This window comes from Haemaphysalis longicornis, unplaced genomic scaffold (genome assembly GCF_048455015.1).
Source record: "Haemaphysalis longicornis isolate Haplotype H1 unplaced genomic scaffold, Haemaphysalis longicornis Haplotype H1 scaffold_9, whole genome shotgun sequence".
Lineage (NCBI taxonomy): Eukaryota > Metazoa > Arthropoda > Arachnida > Ixodida > Ixodidae > Haemaphysalis > Haemaphysalis longicornis.
The window spans coordinates 36,226,380-36,250,121 of NW_027526460.1; the positions used below are offsets into that span (position 1 = coordinate 36,226,380).

At 45.2% G+C, this 23,742-nt stretch overlaps 1 protein-coding gene and 1 pseudogene across 15 annotated transcripts in view; one reads left to right on the forward strand and one right to left on the reverse strand.

The window, feature by feature from the left end:
* Nucleotides 1-3,479: 3,479 nt before the first annotated feature.
* The window catches only part of LOC144152669 (uncharacterized), a 539,910-nt gene continuing 519,647 nt past the window's right edge, over nucleotides 3,480-23,742 (reverse strand). For 5 of the 15 annotated variants that reach the window (XM_077684049.1, XM_077684039.1, XM_077684046.1 and 2 more), the window contains 12 exons: nucleotides 22,096-22,140; nucleotides 21,108-21,149; nucleotides 20,321-20,377; nucleotides 18,048-18,077; nucleotides 13,647-13,704; nucleotides 12,914-12,975; nucleotides 11,837-11,999; nucleotides 9,457-9,583; nucleotides 8,083-8,139; nucleotides 7,886-7,962; nucleotides 5,956-6,076; nucleotides 3,480-3,674 (listed from right to left, as the gene is read on the reverse strand). In XM_077684049.1, coding sequence (XP_077540175.1) covers nucleotides 3,633-3,674; nucleotides 5,956-6,076; nucleotides 7,886-7,962; nucleotides 8,083-8,139; nucleotides 9,457-9,583; nucleotides 11,837-11,999; nucleotides 12,914-12,975; nucleotides 13,647-13,704; nucleotides 18,048-18,077; nucleotides 20,321-20,377; nucleotides 21,108-21,149; nucleotides 22,096-22,140 — 881 coding nt within the window. In that variant the 3' untranslated portion in view covers nucleotides 3,480-3,632. Of the gene's footprint in view, nucleotides 3,675-5,955; nucleotides 6,077-7,885; nucleotides 7,963-8,082; nucleotides 8,140-9,456; nucleotides 9,584-11,836; nucleotides 12,000-12,913; nucleotides 12,976-13,646; nucleotides 13,705-18,047; nucleotides 18,078-20,320; nucleotides 20,378-21,107; nucleotides 21,150-22,095; nucleotides 22,141-23,742 lie in introns of those variants that run through there. The other 10 variants (XM_077684045.1, XM_077684042.1, XM_077684050.1 and 7 more) reach the window with 6 other exon arrangements.
* On the forward strand, nucleotides 14,182-15,183 carry LOC144152360 (uncharacterized; annotated as a pseudogene).

The window sequence follows — 23,742 nt, forward strand, 5'->3', positions numbered from 1 at the left end:
AATGGAACGTGGAACAACCGTGAACACAGTCAACTTGCAGCAGTAATATTTGTCGCTCCATAACCTGTTATAAAGGAGGTATGGTCAGTGAAATGCACAAACAGTGATGTGCCGTACTACGGAGAAATGTCCCCCTTTCTAGACATAAACTTCCTTACAAAACTTTTCCCTGCATGTTCACGGTTCTTCACAAATCTGCAATCACTGGCAATCACCCTCAAACCGGAAGTGCTGTAGCAGGCGATTTACCCATGAGCCTTTGCGCGACTTTGCGCAGTGATGATGATAGTTCGAATGCACCCACCACGTTTGAAGGAATAAACAAAAAAAATGGTTGCGGCTTAGCTCAGCTAACCGTCGATATGCAAAGCAAAAGCTTGGCTTAGTCTGGTTGAGTCTTGGTTTTGCTTGGTTAACCTTTGATGTAGCTGTATTGCCGAACACGGCTAAAAGCCGTTAGATCCCGTGCAACGCTCACAGGAGGAAGCCCGGCCTCGCTTTCATTCTCTGCGAACGCGGCGTCCTCTTTCACGGCGAACGCGCCTCAAGATGAGTCGCATAGCCCGATACGACCCAGCGGCGCATGCGTGGGAGGCTGCGGGTTTGGTTGGCTGCCGATTAGCTGAATGGACGCTCCAGTCGCGGCCGCCGCCGCTACGTGAGCAGAACGACCGAAAATGGGGCCTTGTGCGCAGCACCGACAGCGGGCCCGGCGAATCACGCGATGCGCGCCGAGGCGTGTGTCGCCGGGGGGTGTGTCTCTGGTTAAAAGGTTAACTTGCGCATCCTCCGCGAAACCGCTAGACGAAAGTAGTAAAGCTATGCTTTAAAAACAGAAGCCCCTTTGACATGACCAAAGTCCTCGGTCAAAAGTCAAGGAAGTAAGGAGCGGGGAGGCACAGGGAGGCGCAGGGAAATAAAGGCAGCTACAAGCAGTCATAAATGCCTGCTTCTCTGACGAGCAGCCGAGTCTCAAGCAAGTGCTTCCATGTCAGGTGGAGCTCCAAGTGGATTGACCCAAAGCTGCCAGTAGTCTGCCTGCCATAGCTGGCCAAGCGTCTTCATGCAGCGTCCTTCGTAAACACTGAATGTTGAACATTCCCGCAGGAGGTGTCACGTACTGCACAGGGCCCTCGGTACCACTATTCTGGCAGTTGGGAGTGCTGTATGGGTTGTCCTGTTTGAAGCCGTACTAGCTGTCTCCATGGTTTTTGTACGCCTCAGCCGCACTGTTGCCCAATGGCTGAACCCGGAGGACTACAGGTTGGGGTCATCCACAGCACATTGTTTTGAAGAACGGCCTTCCGCTCGGCCTTAAGGTTGTCACTTCTCCCCGAAGAAAAAACCGGCCCTCCGGAAGGGAAGGGGGTGGGGGAAGGGGAGGGAGGGGGGCGTGGTATGTAGAAGGTTGAATGTGTGTTGAAAAAAAAAAGAGGCCACGTTTTTTTAAAATTGAGACGCAATGCCATTTCTTGGAGTATTTGCCTACAGAGAAATCAACATAACATTTGCACTGAAGGTGATTGAGATTTTAGTTATTGCTCTGAATGTGCTGCACTGAAAAGTGACCACACTTGCTGACTGCGCCGATGGAATTTTGTTCTCTTGTTCCTTCCTTTGGTCCCCTCCAATCTCAGGAGTCGCGCCCGGCCGCGTATTTTCTCTGCTCTCGTGTCTTTGCACAGCTTGTCAACACATAATTATTGTCGTAGTTGCTGTATTGACGCTTACAAAAGGCCAAAAAGAATAACCGCTACATAATGACCAAAAAAAAAAACCGGCAAATATCGGCCGGTTTTATATACAGACCGGCAACCAGCTTGCTAAAAAACCGGTCGGGCCGGTTCAAAACCGGTCAGGTGGCAACCCTACTTGGCCTTTGCCAAAGCAGCACTGTCCTTGGCGTCAACGTCTGCGTCTGAACCAACGGATTCTACACGATCTTGCTCAGGGTGAATACGAAGTTGCTTCTGGGCGATTCTGTGGGCCTGTGCAACAATGTGCTTAGCATCCGATGTTATGGTTGGTTGGACATTCCTGACATCTTAGGAATCGGCATCCCGCACTTCTGCCATGTTGTCGGCTGTAGAATGGGTCAGATAAGCCTCCCAGAATTGTTTAAAATCTTAACGTTCACCAACCGAGGTGTGGCTGAAAGCCCTCCATGTCGTCGGAGATGCTTAACTGCTAGGTGCTTTGCCCCCACCTTTGGAGCTTCCCTGGCTCGTCCCCGGATCATAAAAATGCGTTCGCAACAGGCCGAGAGTCATCCGATTCGGCACTGTGCCTGCAAACAGTCGGTGCTTATGTGAACACCACGCCAGCAAGAACTCGCCAGCGTCAGTGTCAGTCTGCACGCAGTCTGCCAACTCGCTCGTGGAGCATTGAAGATTGCAGAGCAAAATGGCGAGTTCAGTATGGAAAACTCTACCTGTGTACAAAAAAAAAACAAAAAAAAAAAACGAAGAAACAAGCCCTATAGGTGAATTTGAACATGTTAACTACGACACATTGCACCCACTGCTTCAGACCACTTGGCCTCAGCCCCAGTGCTGTTGGGGATAGAAATATAAGGTGTACGCCATATAGCCTGTTTTCTTTTTAGTTTTAGCATTCCCAGCAAGTTTGATGACTGTTCCTTGAATAACGCTTGTGCAGTAAACATCCTCCAAATTCTCTTGAATGTACATCTCTTGCGAGTGCATTCCTTAGGCAGGAAAAGTGATTGCAAATGTGTGCACCATGTGGTCATGCTGCCGACCAGTGTTCTAGTTCATCCAGCACAAATATGTTTCCCATACCTTGGTTTTACACTTTACAATAAATTTTTCGGTTGATTTTAATTCCTTAGTATCTATATTAACTGCGCTGACTCTTCTCCCACCTTTCCTTGGCCTTGGATTTTCTACTGTGAAGCATACAACTCAGCGAAGCATCACACGTGTGCTTTTGTGGAGCTAGTTTGACTTCATAGAGTTTACTAAGCTTTATAAAGTCTAGAAATCTGCTTTATAAATTCTACAAATCTCATACTTCCAGGCACAAATCATGCCATGGCTGAGCGAACAAACTGTTATGGTCCGCCAATGGCCGGCTGATTCTGCTGGAGGGTCTGCGACCCGCGCAGTGCCGCAGTCAAGCCAGCCTGCAAGAGAAGCCTCATACGGAACGCAATAAAAAATCGGCAAGGAGGATGCGAAGAGGAGGACAGCACTTTCGAGTTGATTTTTACACTGAATAAAGTTGGGTAAACACACAAAAAGTGGTCAAAACATGGCCTAGGGACTCTGGACTACAATTTGCACTAGTAATCTCACCATGTTGACAAATCACTTCAGTGTCTCTTTAATTAACTTTCTACCCCAACCTACCCCAGTGATCTAGCACAGCTGCATTCCCAAAACCAAGCAATTGCCACATATGTCCTAACACATGGGCCTCATGGCTCTTGAACCAAGAAAGGACAAATGCAACACATGTGGTTTCTAGCAGTGGCTTTAATGAGGCATCTGGTGTCTTGTACAGTGTCGGCGTGCAATTTTCTTTGTTTCGAGAGCTAGTATCACAGTCTGCCTTTTTGTCTCCATGCTGTACACAGGCACCCTTTGGTGGAATGAGGGGAGCCACGGTGGTCACTTCTTTGTGTGGATGTCGCCCATCAGCTTCTCGTAATGCTGCACAATAAAAGAGGGAGGGGAAAGAAAGTCAGTGAGGCGTTACACACATCTTAATTAAGGGGGGATGGATATCAAAACCGACAAAAAATTGGATTTTTGGTCCAAAAATATTCTAACACTCTTCGAGAATGCCCCCAAGAAGTGGCATCCTCAGCTGCGCACCATAAGTAATTTAAAAATGGCGCCAAACGCGCCTACGTGGCTCCGCCTGTCACTGCAAGTTTCCTGTGAGTGATGCACAGTGGTATTTACATTTATTTTTTCTTTAAAAAACTCATGCAAAAGTTTATTTTTATAATTACTTACAAATATAGCCCATAGTTAGGTGACTTTTTTCTGTACTTCACTGTAAGCCATGATGGCAGTGCGTTATAATTAAAATGGCACTGTGCGTGCATTTCGACACGTTTGTTTACGCCAGGTCAGTCGCCTATCATTCTGTTTGCGCGCATGTAATCGTTTCTTTTTCGACATATTGGAGCAATTTTTTAAGCCTGAAGAACACTGTGGCAATAGCATTGCCTAGCCTTTTTCAGAATCCACGCATGAAGCGACAATTTAGAAAAATGAAACAAAAACTTCGAAGCGCGATTTCTCAAAACACCATTTCCGTTGAAGAAAGGAACCTTTGAAGCGCGATTTCTCAAAACACCATTTCCGTTGAAGAAAGGAACCTTTTCTCTCCAACTATTTGAGTTTCAAAAACCATTTTTGTGTGAGTTCTTTATCAATACTGTATACACATTCTGAACTAGAAACAGCATGTTCTTACCAAAATTTCTTTTTTATTCACACTTTTTTTTCTCAAAAACCAATAAAATTTGTTTGTGCCATGTATGTATTTTTTTAAAAATCAATGGTTATGGCCACCATTGTTATTCTCGTTCAGAAGAAAGTCTAAGGCCTTTAACACATATAGAAAATGTTTCAGCTCGGTCTGTGCCTCTTAAAACATTTCTGAAAATGTTCCTTAACCAAGAAGAAAATCTAAAAGAAGCATAACTATTATTTTAAAAGCTATTACATGTTTCTGCATGGAATTTTGCACATGATTAGTAGACACCTATTATATACACATCCTCTGGAATTTCAAGTCGATAGCTCAAAACGGAGCCAAGGTAGTGGAGAGATGTACCATACTTACCCGATTCTAATGCACTTTTTTTCCGGAAAAATAGGTCGAAAAATCGCATGAGCGTTAGAATCGAATACGAAACCGAAATTGCCCTCAACAGCAGAAATTTCGTCCCACTCATCGCCATCGCCATCTTAAGATGGCACCAAAGCTTTTAGCAACAATTTTTTCGGACGCAGGAAGCATAGGCGCCTGGGCTTCTATTGGCGTTCACACAAATCGTCCAATCGTTCCACTTGCGCGCTTGATAACAGCAATGGCAGCAGCGGCTCTCTCGCGTTCAAAACGAGCGGTCGGCTGAAGCGTGCGCCTCTGGAGAAGTTTGCGGGATGGGCGTGCGAGGCGTGGGCCACGATCCCATCGACCATGGTTGTACGTTTGTTCAGAAGTATGGCATCGCGAACGCACTTGACGGCACCGAGTACGAGATGTTGTGGTCAGCGGAGAGCGACGAGGAGTGAGATTATTTCGGGAAATAAATCGCCCGTTTCTCATGCATTCGGTTTTCTTGCTCACGAAGTTCCGTGCGCATTACAATCGAAGGTGCAAGTTTTTTTTTTTTTTTTTTGCCAGGAATATCGAGTGCGCGTTAGAACCAGGTAATTACGGTAGTTGGGTTCCTACGTTCCCTATTTATCCCCCTTAATGTGAGATTGACGAGTCTGCATCCCCCTGCCCTGCTTTGCAGTGGATGCAAAATGCTCTAGGGATGCACAAGAGATGCCCAGCATCCTTGAGCAATGCTCAAGAATTGGGCATCATAGAGATGGGCATTTAGAGGGGACTGTAAAAGGGCATTCGAGTGGCAGTTACTCCACCCACCTGAATTTGAGGTCAAGGCAAAGGCAGTAGGTTGCACTTCTCAGGTTAATAGGGAGACAAAGTTCAATTACAACAGGCTTGACAGTCACTGAAACTGGCCGTTTGACAAGTGCACTACAGTTTTTGTTGGGAAAAACCCGACAACTGCCCTTATTTTTTCGTCTTTCGTTCAATTTTATAATCACAAACTCTTCCTCCTCTCATTTTCCTGTTGAAAGAAAGAAAAAGTACCACGGATACCGGAATTTGTATGTGCGTCTTTTAGTAAGTGGTGTCACAGAGCCTCCAAGGATCAAAATGTGCTTTTGCACCTGCACTGACCTTGAGTATGGCCATGTCACAGTTGGTCAGCTGCCTCTGCTTGGCAAAGGCCTTGGACTCTGCCTTCTTTGCGCTGAGCAGAATCCAGGTGTGGGCCACGTACTCAACGTCTGACAAGACACTGCACCCCAACAAGCAGGGTATATAAGCAGAGGGACATGCGACGCAGAGGCGCTAGCAACGTCAGCAACACTGCATGATCCCCTAGACCCTTCCCTTTTTAAGCGAAGCTTATATGGATCGTATTTTTTGACGTCAGAGAGCACAAACTCCGAAGGCTCCACGTGTCTTAAGGGCAAGGAATGGGTGCTGGAAAATGAACTCTTCAGTGTCACCATGCTGTCACCACCAAAGCTTCATGGCATTCAAAGCATTTTTAGCCGCAAGCCTATCATTACTTGGCTATAGGTTGTATTCACTGACGAGGCACGCGTGCAGGCAACCATGTGAGTGCGCCATCACTGGTTACGTCGGACTCCACGGGATGGCGGTACTTGTCCGAGTTAAGCACATGTCTGTTGATTGTTCCAAACTATACCCCACAGAACGCAAAGTAGTGTTTTGACTCCAATATGAGTGTAATTAATAACATCTCTGTTGACACCCACCGTTGAAAATTGAGTTGAAATGGAGCAGACAAGGTACGCTGGTGTTTTTTTTTTCTGCGGTGTGTGGGCACAGTGGCACAAGCCGCACCATGTCCGTGGCGCTTCAGCCATGTCCAGGGCCATTTCCAGTGTTGCCAAGCGAAGAAATTGTCAGCTAGACTTTTCAGTGAATACCACCTATACATCTTGAGTAGATCAGTTAACAACACGTACCGTTTGCGAGATCAAAACGCGACTTACACCTTAAACTTACACGTCTCATCACTTACACATTTTGAGTAAATTGTAATTATCAATAGGTGCCATTTTCAAGATCAAAGAAAAGTGTGGGCATGTATGTACGCATCTTTCTTAGGAATGATCGCTGTAAACGCTCAAGGAAAATAAAAGTTGCTCATACCTTTCACCTAATTGCTGTTTCACCTTAATGTTGTGTGCTAAAAAAAAACTATGCTACTGATTAACCTTCACGGAGTGGAATGGATCACGATTTTCTTTTAGACCAGTAGACAGCTACATGATAGAAACAGCACAAAGACGACAGACTTAGAAAAGAAGGGATACAGGACACACGCTGTCCTGTCAATTGACAGTTCTTCTGCAGTAAACAGCTAGACCCACATATATCAATCGAACATGCGGCTTGAACCTGACAACCTGACAGCTATGACCTACAGGAGCAAGCTCCACAATAAACTATCAGAAGGACAAACTTCAAAGAAACACCGTGGAAGACATTAAACACTTTCAAATGCCTTCGAAGTGTTGCCTCTGCATGTCGGCCTTCCAAAACAAACATTTGAGACTGAAAATTCACTTCAAATGAGCAAGTTCCTGGCAATTATCGTACTGACTTTAAGTTTCACTCACACAATTTATGACAAAGGCGTACTGACCTTTACAGGAGTGATAAGCAAGAGCCAGTTTGGTTACAGAACAAAATTATGGGTCTTGTCAAAATTGTAAAATCTAATTCCCATTTAGTGAATTAGAACCATCAAAACTACATTTATAATTACTGTTACCAGAAGCAGTGGCCGCTTTTTTTCCTTCCAAGGTCAGCTTTATGGCCACAGACTTTTAAGCAACGAAAACAAAGCTTCGCACCAACGTCACGATTGCAATGGGGAAAGTGAACAGTGAAGTTCCCAGCAGCCATTTAAATTTGCAGTAAGGATTGGTAGTAAGCTCTGTTCAGTGCAGATGTCATTTGAAGCCTCGAATGTCGTTGGGCTCGTGTTAACCTGTCAATGGAGTCAGAATGTAACACGTTTCCTATTATGCAAGCACAGCTGCTACTGGCAATGTGGCATCAGTGCTACCTTGAGATCAATGCCAGCAGGGCTTCATTCTCTTCAAGTAATCGTATCCTCTGGCTGGTCTGCTTAAGAAGGGTGCCCTGTAGAAAGACAAAACACACACACACACAAATGTGATGAAAACCCAAGTACGTTACCACACATAGCGATAAATGCTGTTGATTGGTGAAGTTACTCAAAAGAGTAAAAAATCTGCTCACACCATAACAAGGACCGGAGAAGTCTCCCGTTTCAACACTCAGGACCGATGCCTTTTTCTGGAAACACAAAAAGAAGGGGGAAAAAAAAACAGGCAGCTGCAACAAAGGGGTACGCTGAAAGTTTGAACCACTTTTTTACAGTGAAGATTTCAATCAAGCACTGAAGACCAATGATTCCGATTCCCCATTCTACAGTAGAATCTCGATGATACGATTCTGGGTGATACGAATTTCGGGATGATACGAATTTCTGAAAAGTCCCGGCAATATTGCATTGTTTGCAATGGGAAAAATTTCGGCTGTTACGAACGGACCTGCGCGGCCCGGCGGATGATACGAACGAGCCGGCGAGGCGCCCGACTGCCGAACAAGCAAGTGACGGCTCTCTCTCCCTATTTGTCACTCTTCTTTCTACAGAAATGGCTGGGCTGTTGTTTTCTGCTCGCCAAAACGCGCCCCGCACGCCCCATAAGCGCCGCTAAACCTCTCGCAACCTGCGCGCGCCGCGGCTGGCGGCGGCAACATGGCGGCGGCTTCGGCCGCGAAGTGGCACGGCCGCTTGAGCGACTGCTTCTAGCCGCTATTTAAAATGCCGCTCAAGGCAGGCACGAAGTTTCTTGTGCAGTAAAGGAGCTGATAACGTTGGCGAAAACGGTACTATAAAACACCATCCGCGCCACTAGTGAAAGCGCCCATAAAATATCTGCCGGAGTGCTAAGCCTAAACATCTCGGGCGGAGCCAGCGGGCTGTCTCGAGCGTTTCGCAAGTCGTCAGCGTCTTTTTCTGACCGAGGTAGGAGATACCGCGGGCGCGAAATCGTCAATGCGGCCGTGAAAATACAGCGCGCGCAAAGCCGAGGCGTGCGAATCGCGTGCAAAAACGCACCATGCGGTTCACGCTTGACTGTTGCAGCGTGTAGCGAGCATGGATACCGGGAGTGAGGAGACAAGCGCGAAGCTAGGCGAAGCGTTACGCGCTCCAGAAAGGACTGCTTCGTGACGTGGGGGTTAAAAAAAAGCAGAAAAAATCACGGATTTGTTCTCGCCAAAGTAAGAAAAGAAATAAACGAAAACTTTTTTCAGCCCTCAATTTTTTGGTCTGTGTTGGTTCATACGAATTTCGGATGATACGAATATTTTTCGCGGTCCCGCGAGATTCGTATCATCGAGATTCTACTGTATTGCATTAGAGGCACTTTTTATACACACAGAGGTCAGCGAAAAGACCATGCTTTCGTAGTCAGTTTTAGTATCTAGTTTTAGTAACTCCACGACAGAACAGCACACACAGAATGTGGGTATGTGGGTGGAGGCATGCATAGAAAATATATGCTGACACATTGAGACATGGGCATGCAAGACAAGGACCCTTACCTTTATTGACGATGGTAGCCCGAAGTCTTTGCTCCTACTTTCGTCGACGAAGCCTATCACCGCCGTTGTGTTGAGACTCGAGTTGTCAAGGGCATCAAACCTTTGGTCCTCGAACCACAAGAAGTCACTGCACCAAGTGAGCAGGGCAGAATCACAGAGATAAGCCTCAGTTCAGAAAACGTGCTGCTCACATACAGCGCACTCACTGGAAACTCTGAAAGGGTAAACTTGAAGTCGAGGGTTTGACGGAAGCCTGTCTGGTCAGAACATAGAGTTTCATACTAATATACACTAGAGGAAAATGTGGCGCCACCGTCTAGGGGAGCCGCGCTTCGGTAAGCGTGCCGTCATGTACCGGGCAGGCACGTTCCACTTGTCCTTGGCATGGCTCACAAACAGGCTGAAAAGTTGGCTTTGGCTGCAAAAATGCAACAATATTACTGCAGAAATTAATCGAATTTGTTCTGTTATTAAAAAATAAAAGCTCCATAAAGATTTATTTGCCAGGGATTATTTAGAAGCTTCATGGAAGATGAACAGAAAAACAATGTTACCCCTTTTGGCTTCAAGACGAAAAAGAAGCCATGTGGCTAACCAAGCCAAGGAGGCGAGGAACGTCGCTAGCTGCAATGGCGCCGCCTACAGCGGCACGCGAATGCAGCGCCAGATTTCCCTCTAGTATATATTAGTATGAAACTCTATGGGTCAGAAGGCATGTCGCAGTAAAAATGGAGGCACCGAACAAATTAAAACAATGGCTTCTATTGTGAACAAGGCTTCTGTAGTGAAGCCACAACGTCTTGTTTGTTGTTTCAAAAGTTTTTAATAGTTTCTTTTACTTGGTATCTCCGTTTGTACTGCGAAGGGTAAACTTGGTGTAAGCTAGGGGTCAAACACAAAATAAAACTTTGTTCACTTCGAAAGAACTAACCATTCATAACTAACTCAGCTCCATTCCAGCAACGAAAGACAATTTTTTAACCAAAAAAATGCACGAAAGAAACTTTCAAATTTCATGCTACAGTGATGTGTGTAATAAGAAGTAGTGATGCAATCGAGGCCAGTACTTAAAGACATGGTTAGCAGTGTGTGAACTACAGGTTAGCATTCAAGCGATACAATCGAACAGAACAAGAGGCGCCACTGAAATTGCCAGGCCGTGTTTCTTAGTGGTGGCTTAGGTTGCGACTGCCACCAATCACCCAAACAAGATTCTGTGACCTCAGGGAGAAACTGCCGTAAAATTGCTGGAGAATTGCCACTGCTTTGGGTGTTTTCCGATTATTTGCTTGAAATTCGCGATAAAATTCATATCCTTGTTATTGGGACAAAGCAGTGTTTTTATTGAACCAGCCTTGTACAGTAGACTCCCGTTAAGACGAACTCAAAGAGACCATAAAAATTTGTTCGTATTATCAGGAATTCCTCATAAGTGGAGCTTTTTGCATTGTAGACTTTACAAGAGAGCAAAAATGTTGTTCACCTTAACCATAGTGTTCATCTTAACTGAGTTCGTCTTAACCCTTTGAGGGTCACAGCTGTACATGTACGGCATCAGCAAACACTTTCAAAATCGTCAATGACGTACATGTACGGCATCGCTTGTATCTTTAAAAAGCGCGCCTTTTTCGCCAACGTCTCATGCTTGGCATGTGCTGCCACACTTCGGAAATACGTCAAATTTCTTTCTTGCGTCGATGGCTCTTTTTATTTTTTAATGATTTACTTCAGCGGCGCGCCGGCTATCGCCTGCGCATCTGCTAACGAGGGGGCGCGCTGGGTATCGCCCACCGGGTACCCGGGCGCCTCTCGCTTCTTGCCCCTGCCACAGACCAAGGTCGCCTGCGAAACTGATGAGGCTCTTTTCTCTCTCTCTCTCTCTCTTTTTTTTTGTATTTTATGAGCAGTGCGCCGTCTATTGCTCCCGCATCCGGCCGCGCGCGCCGGCGGGCGCACAGGGGCTGGTTTCGGTGTCGTCCTTCGGGCGCTTCCCGCTTTTTGCGCCCGCGAAACTGATGTCTATCCGATTTTGATTCACTCAAAAAGGTGCCGGCTTGTTACTCTCTCGTTTTTATTTAGAATTTTTCTTGTGTAATGTCATAATAAAACACATGTATGTAACAACGCAAATGATTTTTTTGTCACTTTACGGTCACCCAAAAAAATTTTTGATTATTTTTTCTCGATACAGATTCGTCCGTAGAATTTAAACCCGCAATAAAAAAAATCGACCCTGGGGGAACACATTTGGCGAAAAAATTCGACCCTAAAAGGGTTAACAGGAGTCTACTGTATTTTGTCTTCATGGCCCATTTAATGTAAAACTTCCTACGGAAGCAGACTGACAAGGAGACAAACGACGCGCAAAGTGGCTACGCACCCAAACTTGCGTGGTGCAAAGAGGGCGAGAACCTTTGCACTGGCGGCCACCTCGTGGGCGCTGAGGGTGCGGCCCACCACGATGATCGGCCGACCAATCAGGAGCGAGTAGAGGACGTCTTCCACTTTGACCCGCCTGCCCAACACCTGAAGGAAGATGGCCTCTGCAGGAGAGAGGAGGAGGGGCTTCGCTGAAAGGCTGCTGGCCTCAGACAACTCAAGCCGCTCAAAAAAAGGAGAACAAGTGGGAGGAGTCGGCTGAACAACTTCACACATGATGCCATGCTTTAAAATGCGTTCACTTTTACAGTGTTGGGAGGTATGTAGGCCGTGGTAATGCTGATACAGTGGCGCGGACGGTCATTTCTAATACAAGTGGATAATCTCTAGCTTTTCTTGGCTAATCTCCTAATGCACGCCGTTTCGTAGTTAATGGCGACAATTCCTTGTGGCTGTGGATGGCGGGCAAGACTTGGGGCAATGCAGCGCTTACAGAAAATGTGGAAGAGAAACTTAATGGTTAATCTTACTTTGAAAATTTTAAGTTTTGGGGTTTTAAGCACCGAAGTTACATCTGAGCTATGAAGCACTTAAAAATAGCTACAGCGCAAATATAAACAAGCACACAGAAGGACGACGGGATGAGCGCTGACCACGACTGTAATTAGTGCAACTAGAATCTAAGGGTGCAAGGTTAAACAAGAAAAAGAGCCCGTTGCGCTGTTTTTCCATGTCCTTGTCTATATTTGCTTTGTAGCTATTTTTAAAATGAATTACCAAGTCGCCCAGCAGTACCCCTTGCCGTGAGGCACACCTGGCTTTGGCTACCCGCGGATTTTGACCATCCGGGGATATTTCAGTTAATCCTGCTTTGGAAGGAGCCAATAAGAACGTAGAATGTAAAGGCAGATCCAGGTGCAAACACGCATGCACGTATGAGTGCAGGAATGTGCATCACAGGGAACTATCCCCACACCTTGCATCGCAGTACTGCCATTCCACTCAGAGAAAAAAATATGGCATGAAGTATAAATTCCCTACACAAGCTCTCATCACCGACTGCTGAAGATTTGCTTACCAGACCCGTCATGGACACAGAGCTGGATGGCGTCCCACTGTTTTTCCAGCGTTAGCCCATGCCTGGAAGTCGGAAGGGAGACCACACAAGATAAGCTATCACTTACAGTTGTCACTTACATCTGCTGTGACAACACACTAACTGCCCCGTAAACTTAGGGTGCATTCCAATTTACCCTTTAGACAGCTTCGTCGCCGTCTTCGCAGACAGTTAAGTCTCGTTCCAATTCAAACGGAACAGTCAACAAAGACTGCTTCTCGGAGACAGCATCAAAGTCAGCAACAATGCAGGCTACCTCCCTGTCTAAACTTATAAGTGACGCCAGTGCCACCTTTATGCGTATTAATGTTGTAACAAAAGCACTCGTTCTTTTATTCTTTTGTTTAATTTTGAAATTACGTCATGTTGGTTATAATAACGGTAATATTATTTACAAAACCTGCAGCTTGCGCCTGTCAACATATCTGCTACGAGGCTGTCGTCTGTGTTGGCGACCGCGGCGCCATTCCAATTCTGCTTCCTTTAAATGTCTAATTAGACTGCTTCGTAAGCTGTCTACCAGCCGTCTACGAATTGAAACGCAGCCTTAGTGACCCATGGGTGAGGCGAAATTTTGACAGGCAATGGTAAGACTGCTTATGAAAATTGCAACATTTTAGGAAAAAAAAAAAAAAAAAGTTCAAGACAGCCACAGCAATCTAGGTGAGAAAATAAAAAGCTAGCAAGCACTAACTTGGAACAGTCGGTGGGGTCATTGGCCGCTTCGTCTCTGGCCCAATAGCTTCTTTCCCCTGCCAGGGCACAAATACAACAGAAAATGATGAGATTAAGGGATGCAGAATCAAACAAAATCACTTTAGTACAACCCAAGGAATAAAAGCACTCAATTCGAGCAGCAATAGGCAGCTTCCAAGAATATACACTCTTGTTAGTCCATGTCATAAAAAGAAAAAAAAAAGCAATCCTGATGCATAAGCCCAACCACTTTACGCCACAGCTGACATTTATGTTTGACATACTGTGATTATGATGTCTCACTCCTTGACCCTTTCTCAGTACTTTAAGGGGCTCTGAAATGGTCATCTTCTATTGTGCAGTTTTGCACAATTCGAAGCTTAAGTTTATCTGTAAAGACTGAACAAAAAAAGGGCAACAGCTACCTATTGCAGGCCCCCAACAAACTACCCAAACATAACGCCTGGTTTGCACATGTTTGTGTTGTTACGCTATCTCAGTCTTGAATATTTTGTTTTTCATCCGGTTTATGGTTATACCAGAGTCCCTTAATACCGTTCTGGTCACGAAACTTCCCCGTCACTCTATGGGAGAGCTTGATATGGTGCCAAGAACGGCCGCTACGCGGCGCAAGCTGTCTTAGGGGGGTCATCGCCCCGCTGCGCCCGGCGGAACGCACTGGCAGCGGCGGCAGCCCGAAAGCGTTGTGTGGTGACAGCTCGCAGTATTCCTTCCACCAAAGTTTCTGCATCAGCGTCACACTAGCTGTTCTGCTGGACGATGTCCTGCTGGAGCCAACAACAGACTGCGTGGAGGACATTGGCCGCCTGTCGACCAAAGACTCCATTTTGGAGTACCTCGGCGGATATGTGGCCAAGAAGTTTTCTACTTTGGATTGCTTAGGCTGCGTTGAAACGATGTTGAGCACAACACGTCAGCCATCTGCCTTGATCCAAACAAAATCGAAGGGCTATTTAAAAGTACCTAGCAGCCGTCTTCTAGCTATCCTGAAAATTGTTGAAGAGCATGTAGAGACGTACACGGTGCAAAAAATCGCATGCGGCGACGTGTACGCGAGGATTGTTGAGGAAATTTTGCTCGACAGCCGCACAGCGTCAGCAAGTGTAGGTTGTGTGTTGCACTTTTTAGGGACAACAGCTGAGGTTGTACACTTTTTTTGAGATGTAGATTACATTTCTTCACGCGAGAGAAAAACAAAGCCTCACGGGCAACTGTGCGCGGTTCATGCCCTGCAAGCGGTGGGCGGAAGCCACAGTCTTCATGGCTGTGTATGTGTGAGGACGCCTGCCCATTTGTAAATAGTAATGTATATCTTGTATACATTAGACTGTAATATTTTTGTACTTTTCATATTGATGTGTATATAGTGTCAATAGTGTATATTCAAATTCAGTTTATTTTGCATTTCTTACATAGCAAAAAGTGCAGGAGAGGGGACAGAAACCTGATGCTATATCGGCTTGACTGGGTCCCATCCCTCCTTACAAGGCAGTGAGTTAGGGCAGAGTGCAGCTGTTAATGAAATGAAATACACATTGTACAGTAGAGTAACAGATTGTGTAACATTACTGGAAACAGCTGTAATAGTTTCTAGTGCTTTTCTTCTCCAAAGTGTTGTTCTCGGTGTATTTTGTGTAATAAATCATGTTTTCCAACTTTCTCCTCATTACATGCACCTGATGTGAATCTTCATAAGTACACACCTGAGTACTAAGCGGCGTATCATTAGCGCCAAATGTAAGATTTATTGCATGCTTTAGATCATAACCACCCTTCCCCCTCCAGCATCCAAAAAATAAAAACAAATGTATGATGTGGTGCCTAGGTAGTGGCAGACTCTGGTAGAGGCAAAGGCGGCCGAGCAGATAGCACTGGCATCGAAAGGAACTTCCAGATTAGGCTGCTGTACTTCCCTTCCCGGAGAAATCATGGGTTGTCGGCCGGTAATTAATAATGCTCTAAACAGTAAACACCAGGAAATGTCAAGCGGCGGGTGTCCCGTGTAAACTGCGTGAAAAAAAGTGATGAATCAAATGTTAGGCACGTGAAACTCGTGTTTAGAGCGGTCGCGAAAGCGCTCAGAATCGAAAGTCTCCGTGTCAAAAAAGCGATCGGCGCTAACAAACGTGTGTTGACAACAACTGCTCATTTGGGTGTAAACTGAATTGAAAGGTCTGGAATAAAACTTCTGGCTCGACCATTCACTTCATTTGAATACTTGGGTAGCAGCGCACAAGAGGCGATCCGGATATAAACCAATGTGATTGCTCCTGTACTACCCAGTCGTGTTTCATTCCGTTCCCCTTCCTCCCCCTATTTGCGGCACTACCAGAATAGAAAGCTCACCTACCGCATAAACATAATCGCCCTTTGGCCAGGCGCAAATATAAACACGTTGTCGAGCAGATCTAGCAGTAGCTGCTCGCATGGGGAGCATGAGCATCGTCTTTCAACGCTTGCGAGCTATAGCTCGCAAGTACCGCTTCGAGGCATCGTAAGTATGCATGTAATTGGGCTATTAGACAATTATTAACACAATGCGTTATCGCGCGGTGTGAGAATACTTTAAATGCGCTGCTGTTTATAAGGTGGGCCCGCCCTCCCAAGTAAACAACGCGTGCGTTCCAAAGTAAACAGCTCTCATTCGTCGTCGACACTGGATCCCGTTTCGACTTTTTTACCTGGTGGCATTGATGCGTTCAGAGACGTTTAAGAAAAGGTAACAGGAAGAACAGCCGCGCACATAATCGCGTCGAAACGTCGGCAGCAGTGCGCATACAAGCCCAGCACTGGCGGCGGCTTGTGGCCCCCCTACGACGGGTGGCGCCCGCTAGCGAGAGATTTTGTCCCTATATCAACCTTCGGGCGGAGTTTCGTGACCAGAAAAGCATTGAAGGACTCTGGTTATACTGAGTTTGCCTATGTGCAATTCGTATACATTAAATGCTCTTGCGATTCCCTCCCCCCACTTCCTTCGCCTAATTACGCTCCGTGGATATGATAGTGTGTTATCGCAGAGCTGGCGACACCAATTCTGCAAGGAGCGCGAGCTATGGGGAACAGCATGTCTAAATCTTTTTTAAGTGCAGAGCACTTTAGGTGCTCGCCTTGTCGCCGTAGCTCACTCGCTTACTGGATCCAAGTATATCTCCACCAGCGTTCTGTTGTCATGGCGTAACCCAGAGGCTTTATATAGTCACAGGAGTTCGAAACTCGTAAACCCCTGGCGCTTGTCATACATACATCTCCCTGTTGTTTAGTGCAAAGATAACTGAAGGTACATTTCAGGCAAAATATACGTAATTAACTGGCAGCACCCATGTTCATTTAGTTAGGAACGATATGATAGTAAGCGAAAAAAAGTGGCAGTGCTATGCCGGCACGTGCGGGAGGAAAAGCAAGCACAAAAAATTTACACCATCTTCCCGCGAGGGGAACCATGGGGTAGATGCGACGCATCGGGGGTTGCTGTTGCGTTTCTGTTACGTTAGCAATGTCAGCGTGTGGATTGCTGTTGTTGTGTATCCTGTTTACGCAGCATGTTCACCCCCGATGCGTCGCATCTAGCCCATGGTTCCCCTCGCGGGAAGATAATGTAAATTTTTAACCGAGCGCAAGCTGCGCGCTAACGCACAGCTGGCACGGCGACGGGAGCGAGCGCAGCCGAGCGCAAGCTGCGCGCTGACGCACAGATGGCGCTGCGGTGGGAGCGGCGGAGCGCGCAGCTGCTGCGGCAAGGAGAATGGGGGAGGGATGCGGACTACGCTGCGACAATGACACGGGACAAGGCGAGTTAAAGAAATGTGTTGCATCTAAAAGAACAGAACTCCCACTGGCGCAGTTTCAGGCAGGGGGCGCGCGAGCACTGCGAAGGCGGGAAATTTGAAATGCCCTAGGTGGTAGCAGGGACCGGATAACTGCGCTACAGCCCATTATGGAGAATCACTGCTCTGCACTTTCGAGAGCTTTCACATTGAGTGGAACAGCTTTAATTTTTTTTTTTTCGTAAAAACCTTACTTTTTCATAAAATAAGTTTTCTTCTAACGTCATAAAAACCTCTTTTCACAAAAATCTTTTTCATTGAAACCTTCACAGAAACATTTTTTTGCATGAAAACCTTCATAAAAGCCTGCAATAACAAGAAGATAACTGCAGAATCGTCGTAACTCCGTATTGGGTTCTTTTACAATGTCTTCTCTTAAACGAATAGCGTGACAGGACTAAAGTTGTCCTTGTAACGCATTACTGGCAATCTGAATTCTACTCGGAAATGAGCAATGGCAAGGTGAGGCAAGCATGATCTGTCCACAGTGCATTGCAACACCAAAACCAGAGTGCAGTCACAAGCAGCATGCGTGAAGCTTTTTGCCAACTTACATGGGCACGCCTTTGGTCCCTGCACCTTCTCTAATGTCAACAGTGGCACGAGTGGAACAACAGAGGGTGAAGGGGAGAGGGAAGGCAGAGGGACAAGAAGAAGAAAGCCATTAGGCACGTTTGCACACTTGGTTGTAAAAGCCAGCCGAGAAATACGCATTGTTAGCACCCTTGTCCATAGTTCAGCGCTTAAAAAAAGTCTGGCTGCAGTCATGCAAGGGCCGTACGCAACTCTCCCAATGCATTTATTCCATTAACCAAATTTGTACTATGTGCTAGATGTGTGGCTGATTCAGTACACAAGAGCTGACAAAGTGCCTAAATTCACACACAAAAGAATGTGCTTAATAAGCTTGAAATGCAGATATAAACTCTGACTTGGTGGCATGGTTTACGTGTATTGATCAAACCCAAAAGTGAAACATACAGTAACATTACAAGAGGTGTTCAAGTCAAGCGGCAACCTTTAATTAAAAGAAAAAAAAAAAACCCTGCAGGCCACTTTGTATGTATTATAGCTACTTTCTATTTGCTCAAAATAGTGCTGGCTTTGAGTTTTTACACAAGTGACTTGCCAAACATGAGCTTTACTGGCTTACAGCTAAATATGCAACGGATCATTCTAGATGCACTCAAGTCTGTCTGCTTGTTCTATTGAGAGTGAGTCGAATTGAAGCCATAAATGTGAAACAAAAAGAAGTAAGATCGCACCAGTTGACAGACAAGTTCATGACAGTGTGCCATATACCCACAGCACAGTGCAGATACAGCAACATGGGCACAGGAGCAGTGTAAAGATGGCAAGCAAAAACTTGCATCAGACAGAATCAGCATTATTCAGTTTCTGTACAGTGAATATGTCAAACCCATCAACAATTATCAGTGAATGAAGATACAGTCAGGTGACACATGTCTGCAACAGCAGTCAGGCTGTGATCTGAATCGGAAATCAGGGGCCCTATTCTTGACCCCGTAAATTCATTATGAACTGTGCATTTGCTGGCAGCTTTGTCTGAATGGCTTTTACTTTTGGTCATGTGCTTCCGGTTGCCAAAGCGGTTGTGAGTGCTTTTGTCATTCTGATGTTTAATGAAGTTTACTGGCACCAGTTCTAAAGTTTGCCTTATTTTTCTCTACTGAAAGCACGTAATTCTTGGCCGGCAATGAAAAATTAGCTGAAATGCAGTGGACACGACAATGTAGGCCTGTCTGCTATTCAACAGCAAAGCGGCTTGCATGTCACGCCCTCTCTGTAATTGGCTGAGAATATGTGACATAACAAACAGTCGGCAGGAATGTTTATGTCACACAATGGCAACTTCAGATTGCTTAAAAGTGACACGATGTAATGCAACAGCTTGCAAATGGCGGCTGCAGACACCGTGAAATAGGGCGAAAAATTTCAGCGACCTTCGGCGCCATGAAATCCCCGTGAATTAGCAGCAGGAGCAGTTTCGTAACGAAAGAAATAATAGTTTTGACTGTTTACAAGTCCCCGATAACGGAGCGCAAAAATAATGTCCCGCATTTTGTTTTTATGTTTGGCAGTAAAATACCAGTTATTTGTTTGGCGTAACAGTAACAAAAGAGAACCCAATGCATGGCATTTGTCCACACTCCTCCTAGTAAGCTGGTGGGTCACATGATTGAATTCAAGAGAGAAATAGCAAAGGAAACTGCCTGTTTTATTCATTACTGCGCTGATTGAGTTCGAGCTTGATGAATGAGTGAATCGGGGGCATCAGTACGCTCCGCCATTATCAGGCGTAGCGTTTCGCTGTCCTTACCACCTCATACAACCGATAGTCACGGCCGTCTTTCTGTGATCACGCCATAAACTTGTAACATAGCAGCAGACGATAGCGTGGCGGTGGTGATGGCCAGAAAGGTGATAACGCAACAAAACTTGCATTGAAGCAGAGACTTTAACTACGTTACTAAAAGCGATTGAAATAAATAGATACGGAAAAAAAATTGTGTCATGTTCTTTGGCTCAACACCTGCCTTTCATTCACTTTTGGATCAACGTTACTTGATCGCCTTGGGGTGTTGACGCCAATTTTAACCTTAACAAATGTGTTTCTCTTGCCAGCCTCAGCTGCCGTCATAATTGTTATAATACATGCCAAGTGTTTTTATATCTTTTATGCACAATATTTGATGGCTTGGTTGTGATTTTTATAAGCTAAGCGTCAAATTACGCTGCATGCCATCGCACCTATACGTGCATCACGTAAAAAAACGATTGCAGAACTACTGAATGAGGCATGTACCAGGCTCGTCACTGTTAGTGCTGCTCCCACTGCTTCTCCTCTGTCGTGAAAGCTGTTCTGAAAAAAAGAAAACAGGGGGAAAAAAATTAAGAGAAATGCCCCACTTTTTGTACACGACATGGAAATTATACCACTACTCAATCTCAAAATGTTCTTGTTTCCAGTGCAGTGCCACATGAAGCATACAAACAACCTTGGTCAAATATTCTGCACTTGTAGGTTTGCCCTCCCCCACCCTTTTTTTTTTTACTTCATTTACTTGAAGTTGGCCATTCTTTTTCTCTGACTACTTTAGCAAGTACACCTAGATGAAGACTTTAGCACTGAGACACAAATCATGTTTGATTTGTCCAGGACCTTGCCACTGTACTAAGCCCAGCCATTCTTGTTTCCCGTAAAATTGCACGCAAAGGTTAACGGCAATGTGAAAAAAATATATATATATAATAAACACATCTACAGAACAAACTCAGCCAGCAAACCTGTCACAGCAGAAACCATTTAATTCACTTAGCCAAACAAATCAAGAAAACATCCGGAAGGCGAAGTCACAGCACATTTGTTTAGACCACTGGAAAATCCTGCATTATCATCAGGGGCATAACATCAAAAAGGCATGCTTTTTGTCGCTGACACTGATGTAAAGCACGGTTAAATTTTTTACATAAGAGGGGGGGCCCAAATCTCATTGAAACCAGAGGGAAGGGAAACAGAGAAAAAAGAGAAGCGACAAAGACACATCAGTGCACATCAAATGAAGCAGAGGCAATCACAATCATCAACCTACCTTTCCACGTCCAGTGTTTGGGAGACCTTTGAGCCGGTGCGTCTACATTGAAAGCAGCAGCGACAGAAGCACAGACAGCATGCGAGTTGAAATTAGGCCAATGGCAAAACAAACTGAGCAATAAAGCCACAATGCTTTACTGTGCAGCCAAAAAAAGCCCAAGCCACCAAGCAAGCTTAGTTTATGCCTTCTGTTGCCTTCATTATCTGATATAAAACTGCTTAAATATTACCCCTAAAAAATGACTTCATTGCAATACGCGACTTCCTTGCAATACGCAAGTTTGATAGTGAAGCCAACTTCAAGGGGCTCAATGTATAGTGCTCCTTAGGGATGCACAAGCTTTGTAACGGTATTTAATGAAAGGCCCTGGAGCCTTCCTACTCTTATATCCCACTGCTTATATTGTCCTTGGATAAATTTAGCTCCAGAAATGCATTTGCACATAGTACTGAAGCCAACTTTAAAGCGTCTTAGTGTAGCACCGATTCGCTTGCATACTTATCCGACATCCTCACTAAAGAGTCTCTGTAATACAATATTTTTTACGTTTGATGTTCTCAAAGCCAGCCAAAAATAATGCAATATTCATACAACTAAAAACAAATGCTAAACAGAAATCATATTTCTGCTATCGCTAACGTCGTTTTTCCTGTTTTTTTCGCAACCGAATTCTCATTTGAAAGTTGTTGATGTTCATCAACTCAATAAAGGTTTAAGTTGTAATGTCACTGCACATGCAGTATTCTTTAACTTTCTTTCCCTACAGAAACTTGCATGACATCATCCCAACTTCATAAACATTAAAACAGCAGTGCTTTTGACAAACGTGCTCTCCCTGTCAATTTTTTGCCATGCAGTGTAAAAATGCACGAAACAAGGTTGATGAACAAGAAATGTTCAGCAGTGGCATGCATTTATTAACTAACTCTACAGTAAATTAACCAAAAAGATCTGAGTCGTAGATGGCAGAGCCTTCAGTATCTACCTTTCGGGTTGCTTTGCCTGATTTGCCAAAACCTCCAAGAAGTTGCTAGAAGAGAGGCACAGTGACAGCAGGCAAATGGAGTTAGCATGCGTGCTTCTATTGCCATGCAAAAGCCTTGAGCACATCATGCCGCCTCCGTACGCTACGTGACATCAGGCACACACAGGACAGCAATAAAATATCGTGCTCCCACTCACACCATTCACTGAGACTTTTTCAACCATGGAAGAGGAAAGCAGATTGGGAGTTTACAAAAGGGTGACTGTGACCACTTTTCCCCAGTAAATATATCTCCTGTCCATAAAGCCTCACAATGTGTCACTACTCTTATATACCGGGTGCGCGAGGTATTTGAGAACAGACCGTTGGCGTCAGGCAATATGGAATATCTCCAGCAAAATCAGGCATATTTTCACCAATCTTTGCGAAGTACTTCTCTTATGGTTTGTTTCCTTAACTGTTTTGCTACTGCGCCTATCAAAATCGATCAATTTGATCGATACTTTCGGGAGCGTCTTTTCATAGCGTTCCAGGCGTTTCTCGAACAAGTAAAGCTGTTCGGAGTTAGATCAGAAAATGGCCTTTCAAAATCAGTTTTGTTTTTATTTTTGCAATGGAAACGTGATTTTTGACCACCTTTTGAATCACCTGGGTGTGGAAAAGGGGCCTGGTCATTGCGCGTCACGGCTACCAACGAAGAATGCGTGCAACTCGTAATTACTCTGCACCAACGCTTGTTTTTTGCTATCAGGGCGTGAATGGGGAACTAGCAAACGATTTTAAATCGTCAGGTTCGCGCTCTGACAGTAATAATCCCAGAAATCGGCTAAAAATGTCAAGCAGTACCTGGTTGCAAAGCTACTTTATGATTTTAGGCAGTTTTACTGCCTTTGCGCAAGTTGTTCTAAGTACTGTGCTAGGTCTACCTACCCCAAGACCATTCGCAAACAGTTTACAACAGTTTCGGTTTCGTTTCTGCATCGTGAAATTTATATTTAGCGCTACTACGCAGTTACCCAACTTCAAGGCTACCTGCCATGGCGCCTGAAGCGTCCGCGACTGATCCTCGAACAAAGCACGGCGCTCCTGATTTCCCCCCACCCTAACCCGATTTCTGCGATAAGAACTTCAGATGCAAGTCAAAAGGTCACACCCAGTCGCCAGATATCTGTTCCGCCGAGGACAGCGCTTCAAACCGGCCTTACACTGCCAGCTGTTCGCCTTCAAGTTTCGTTTCCATGCGAGGGTATATTCGGGTGTCTAATGTTGCTGCTTAGTTGAACTGTCTATTTGGACGGAGTCTCTGATAAGTTTTTGTACTGTTTCATTTGAAAAATGTTAGGTGGCGCTGCAATAGAGGAGGTTCGTTGTGCTGATATTTTTCAGCGCACAACTGCTACTCGGCCAAAGATCGCAGGACACGATTCTAGCTCATTGTACCTCATTTTTGCGAGCAAGGCTACAATTGCGAGTAAGAAGATGATAATAAAGCTCAGCTTTATGTTTTGAGAGATAACTGACCATGAACGACAACAAGCATCAGCCGCGGCGTTCAGTTTTCAACTTCATGCATGTTTTTTTCCACATCGCGTGCTTGTCCCAAATATTGTGCTCGCTGTAAATGCAAAGTCAGCCATTTACAAGATG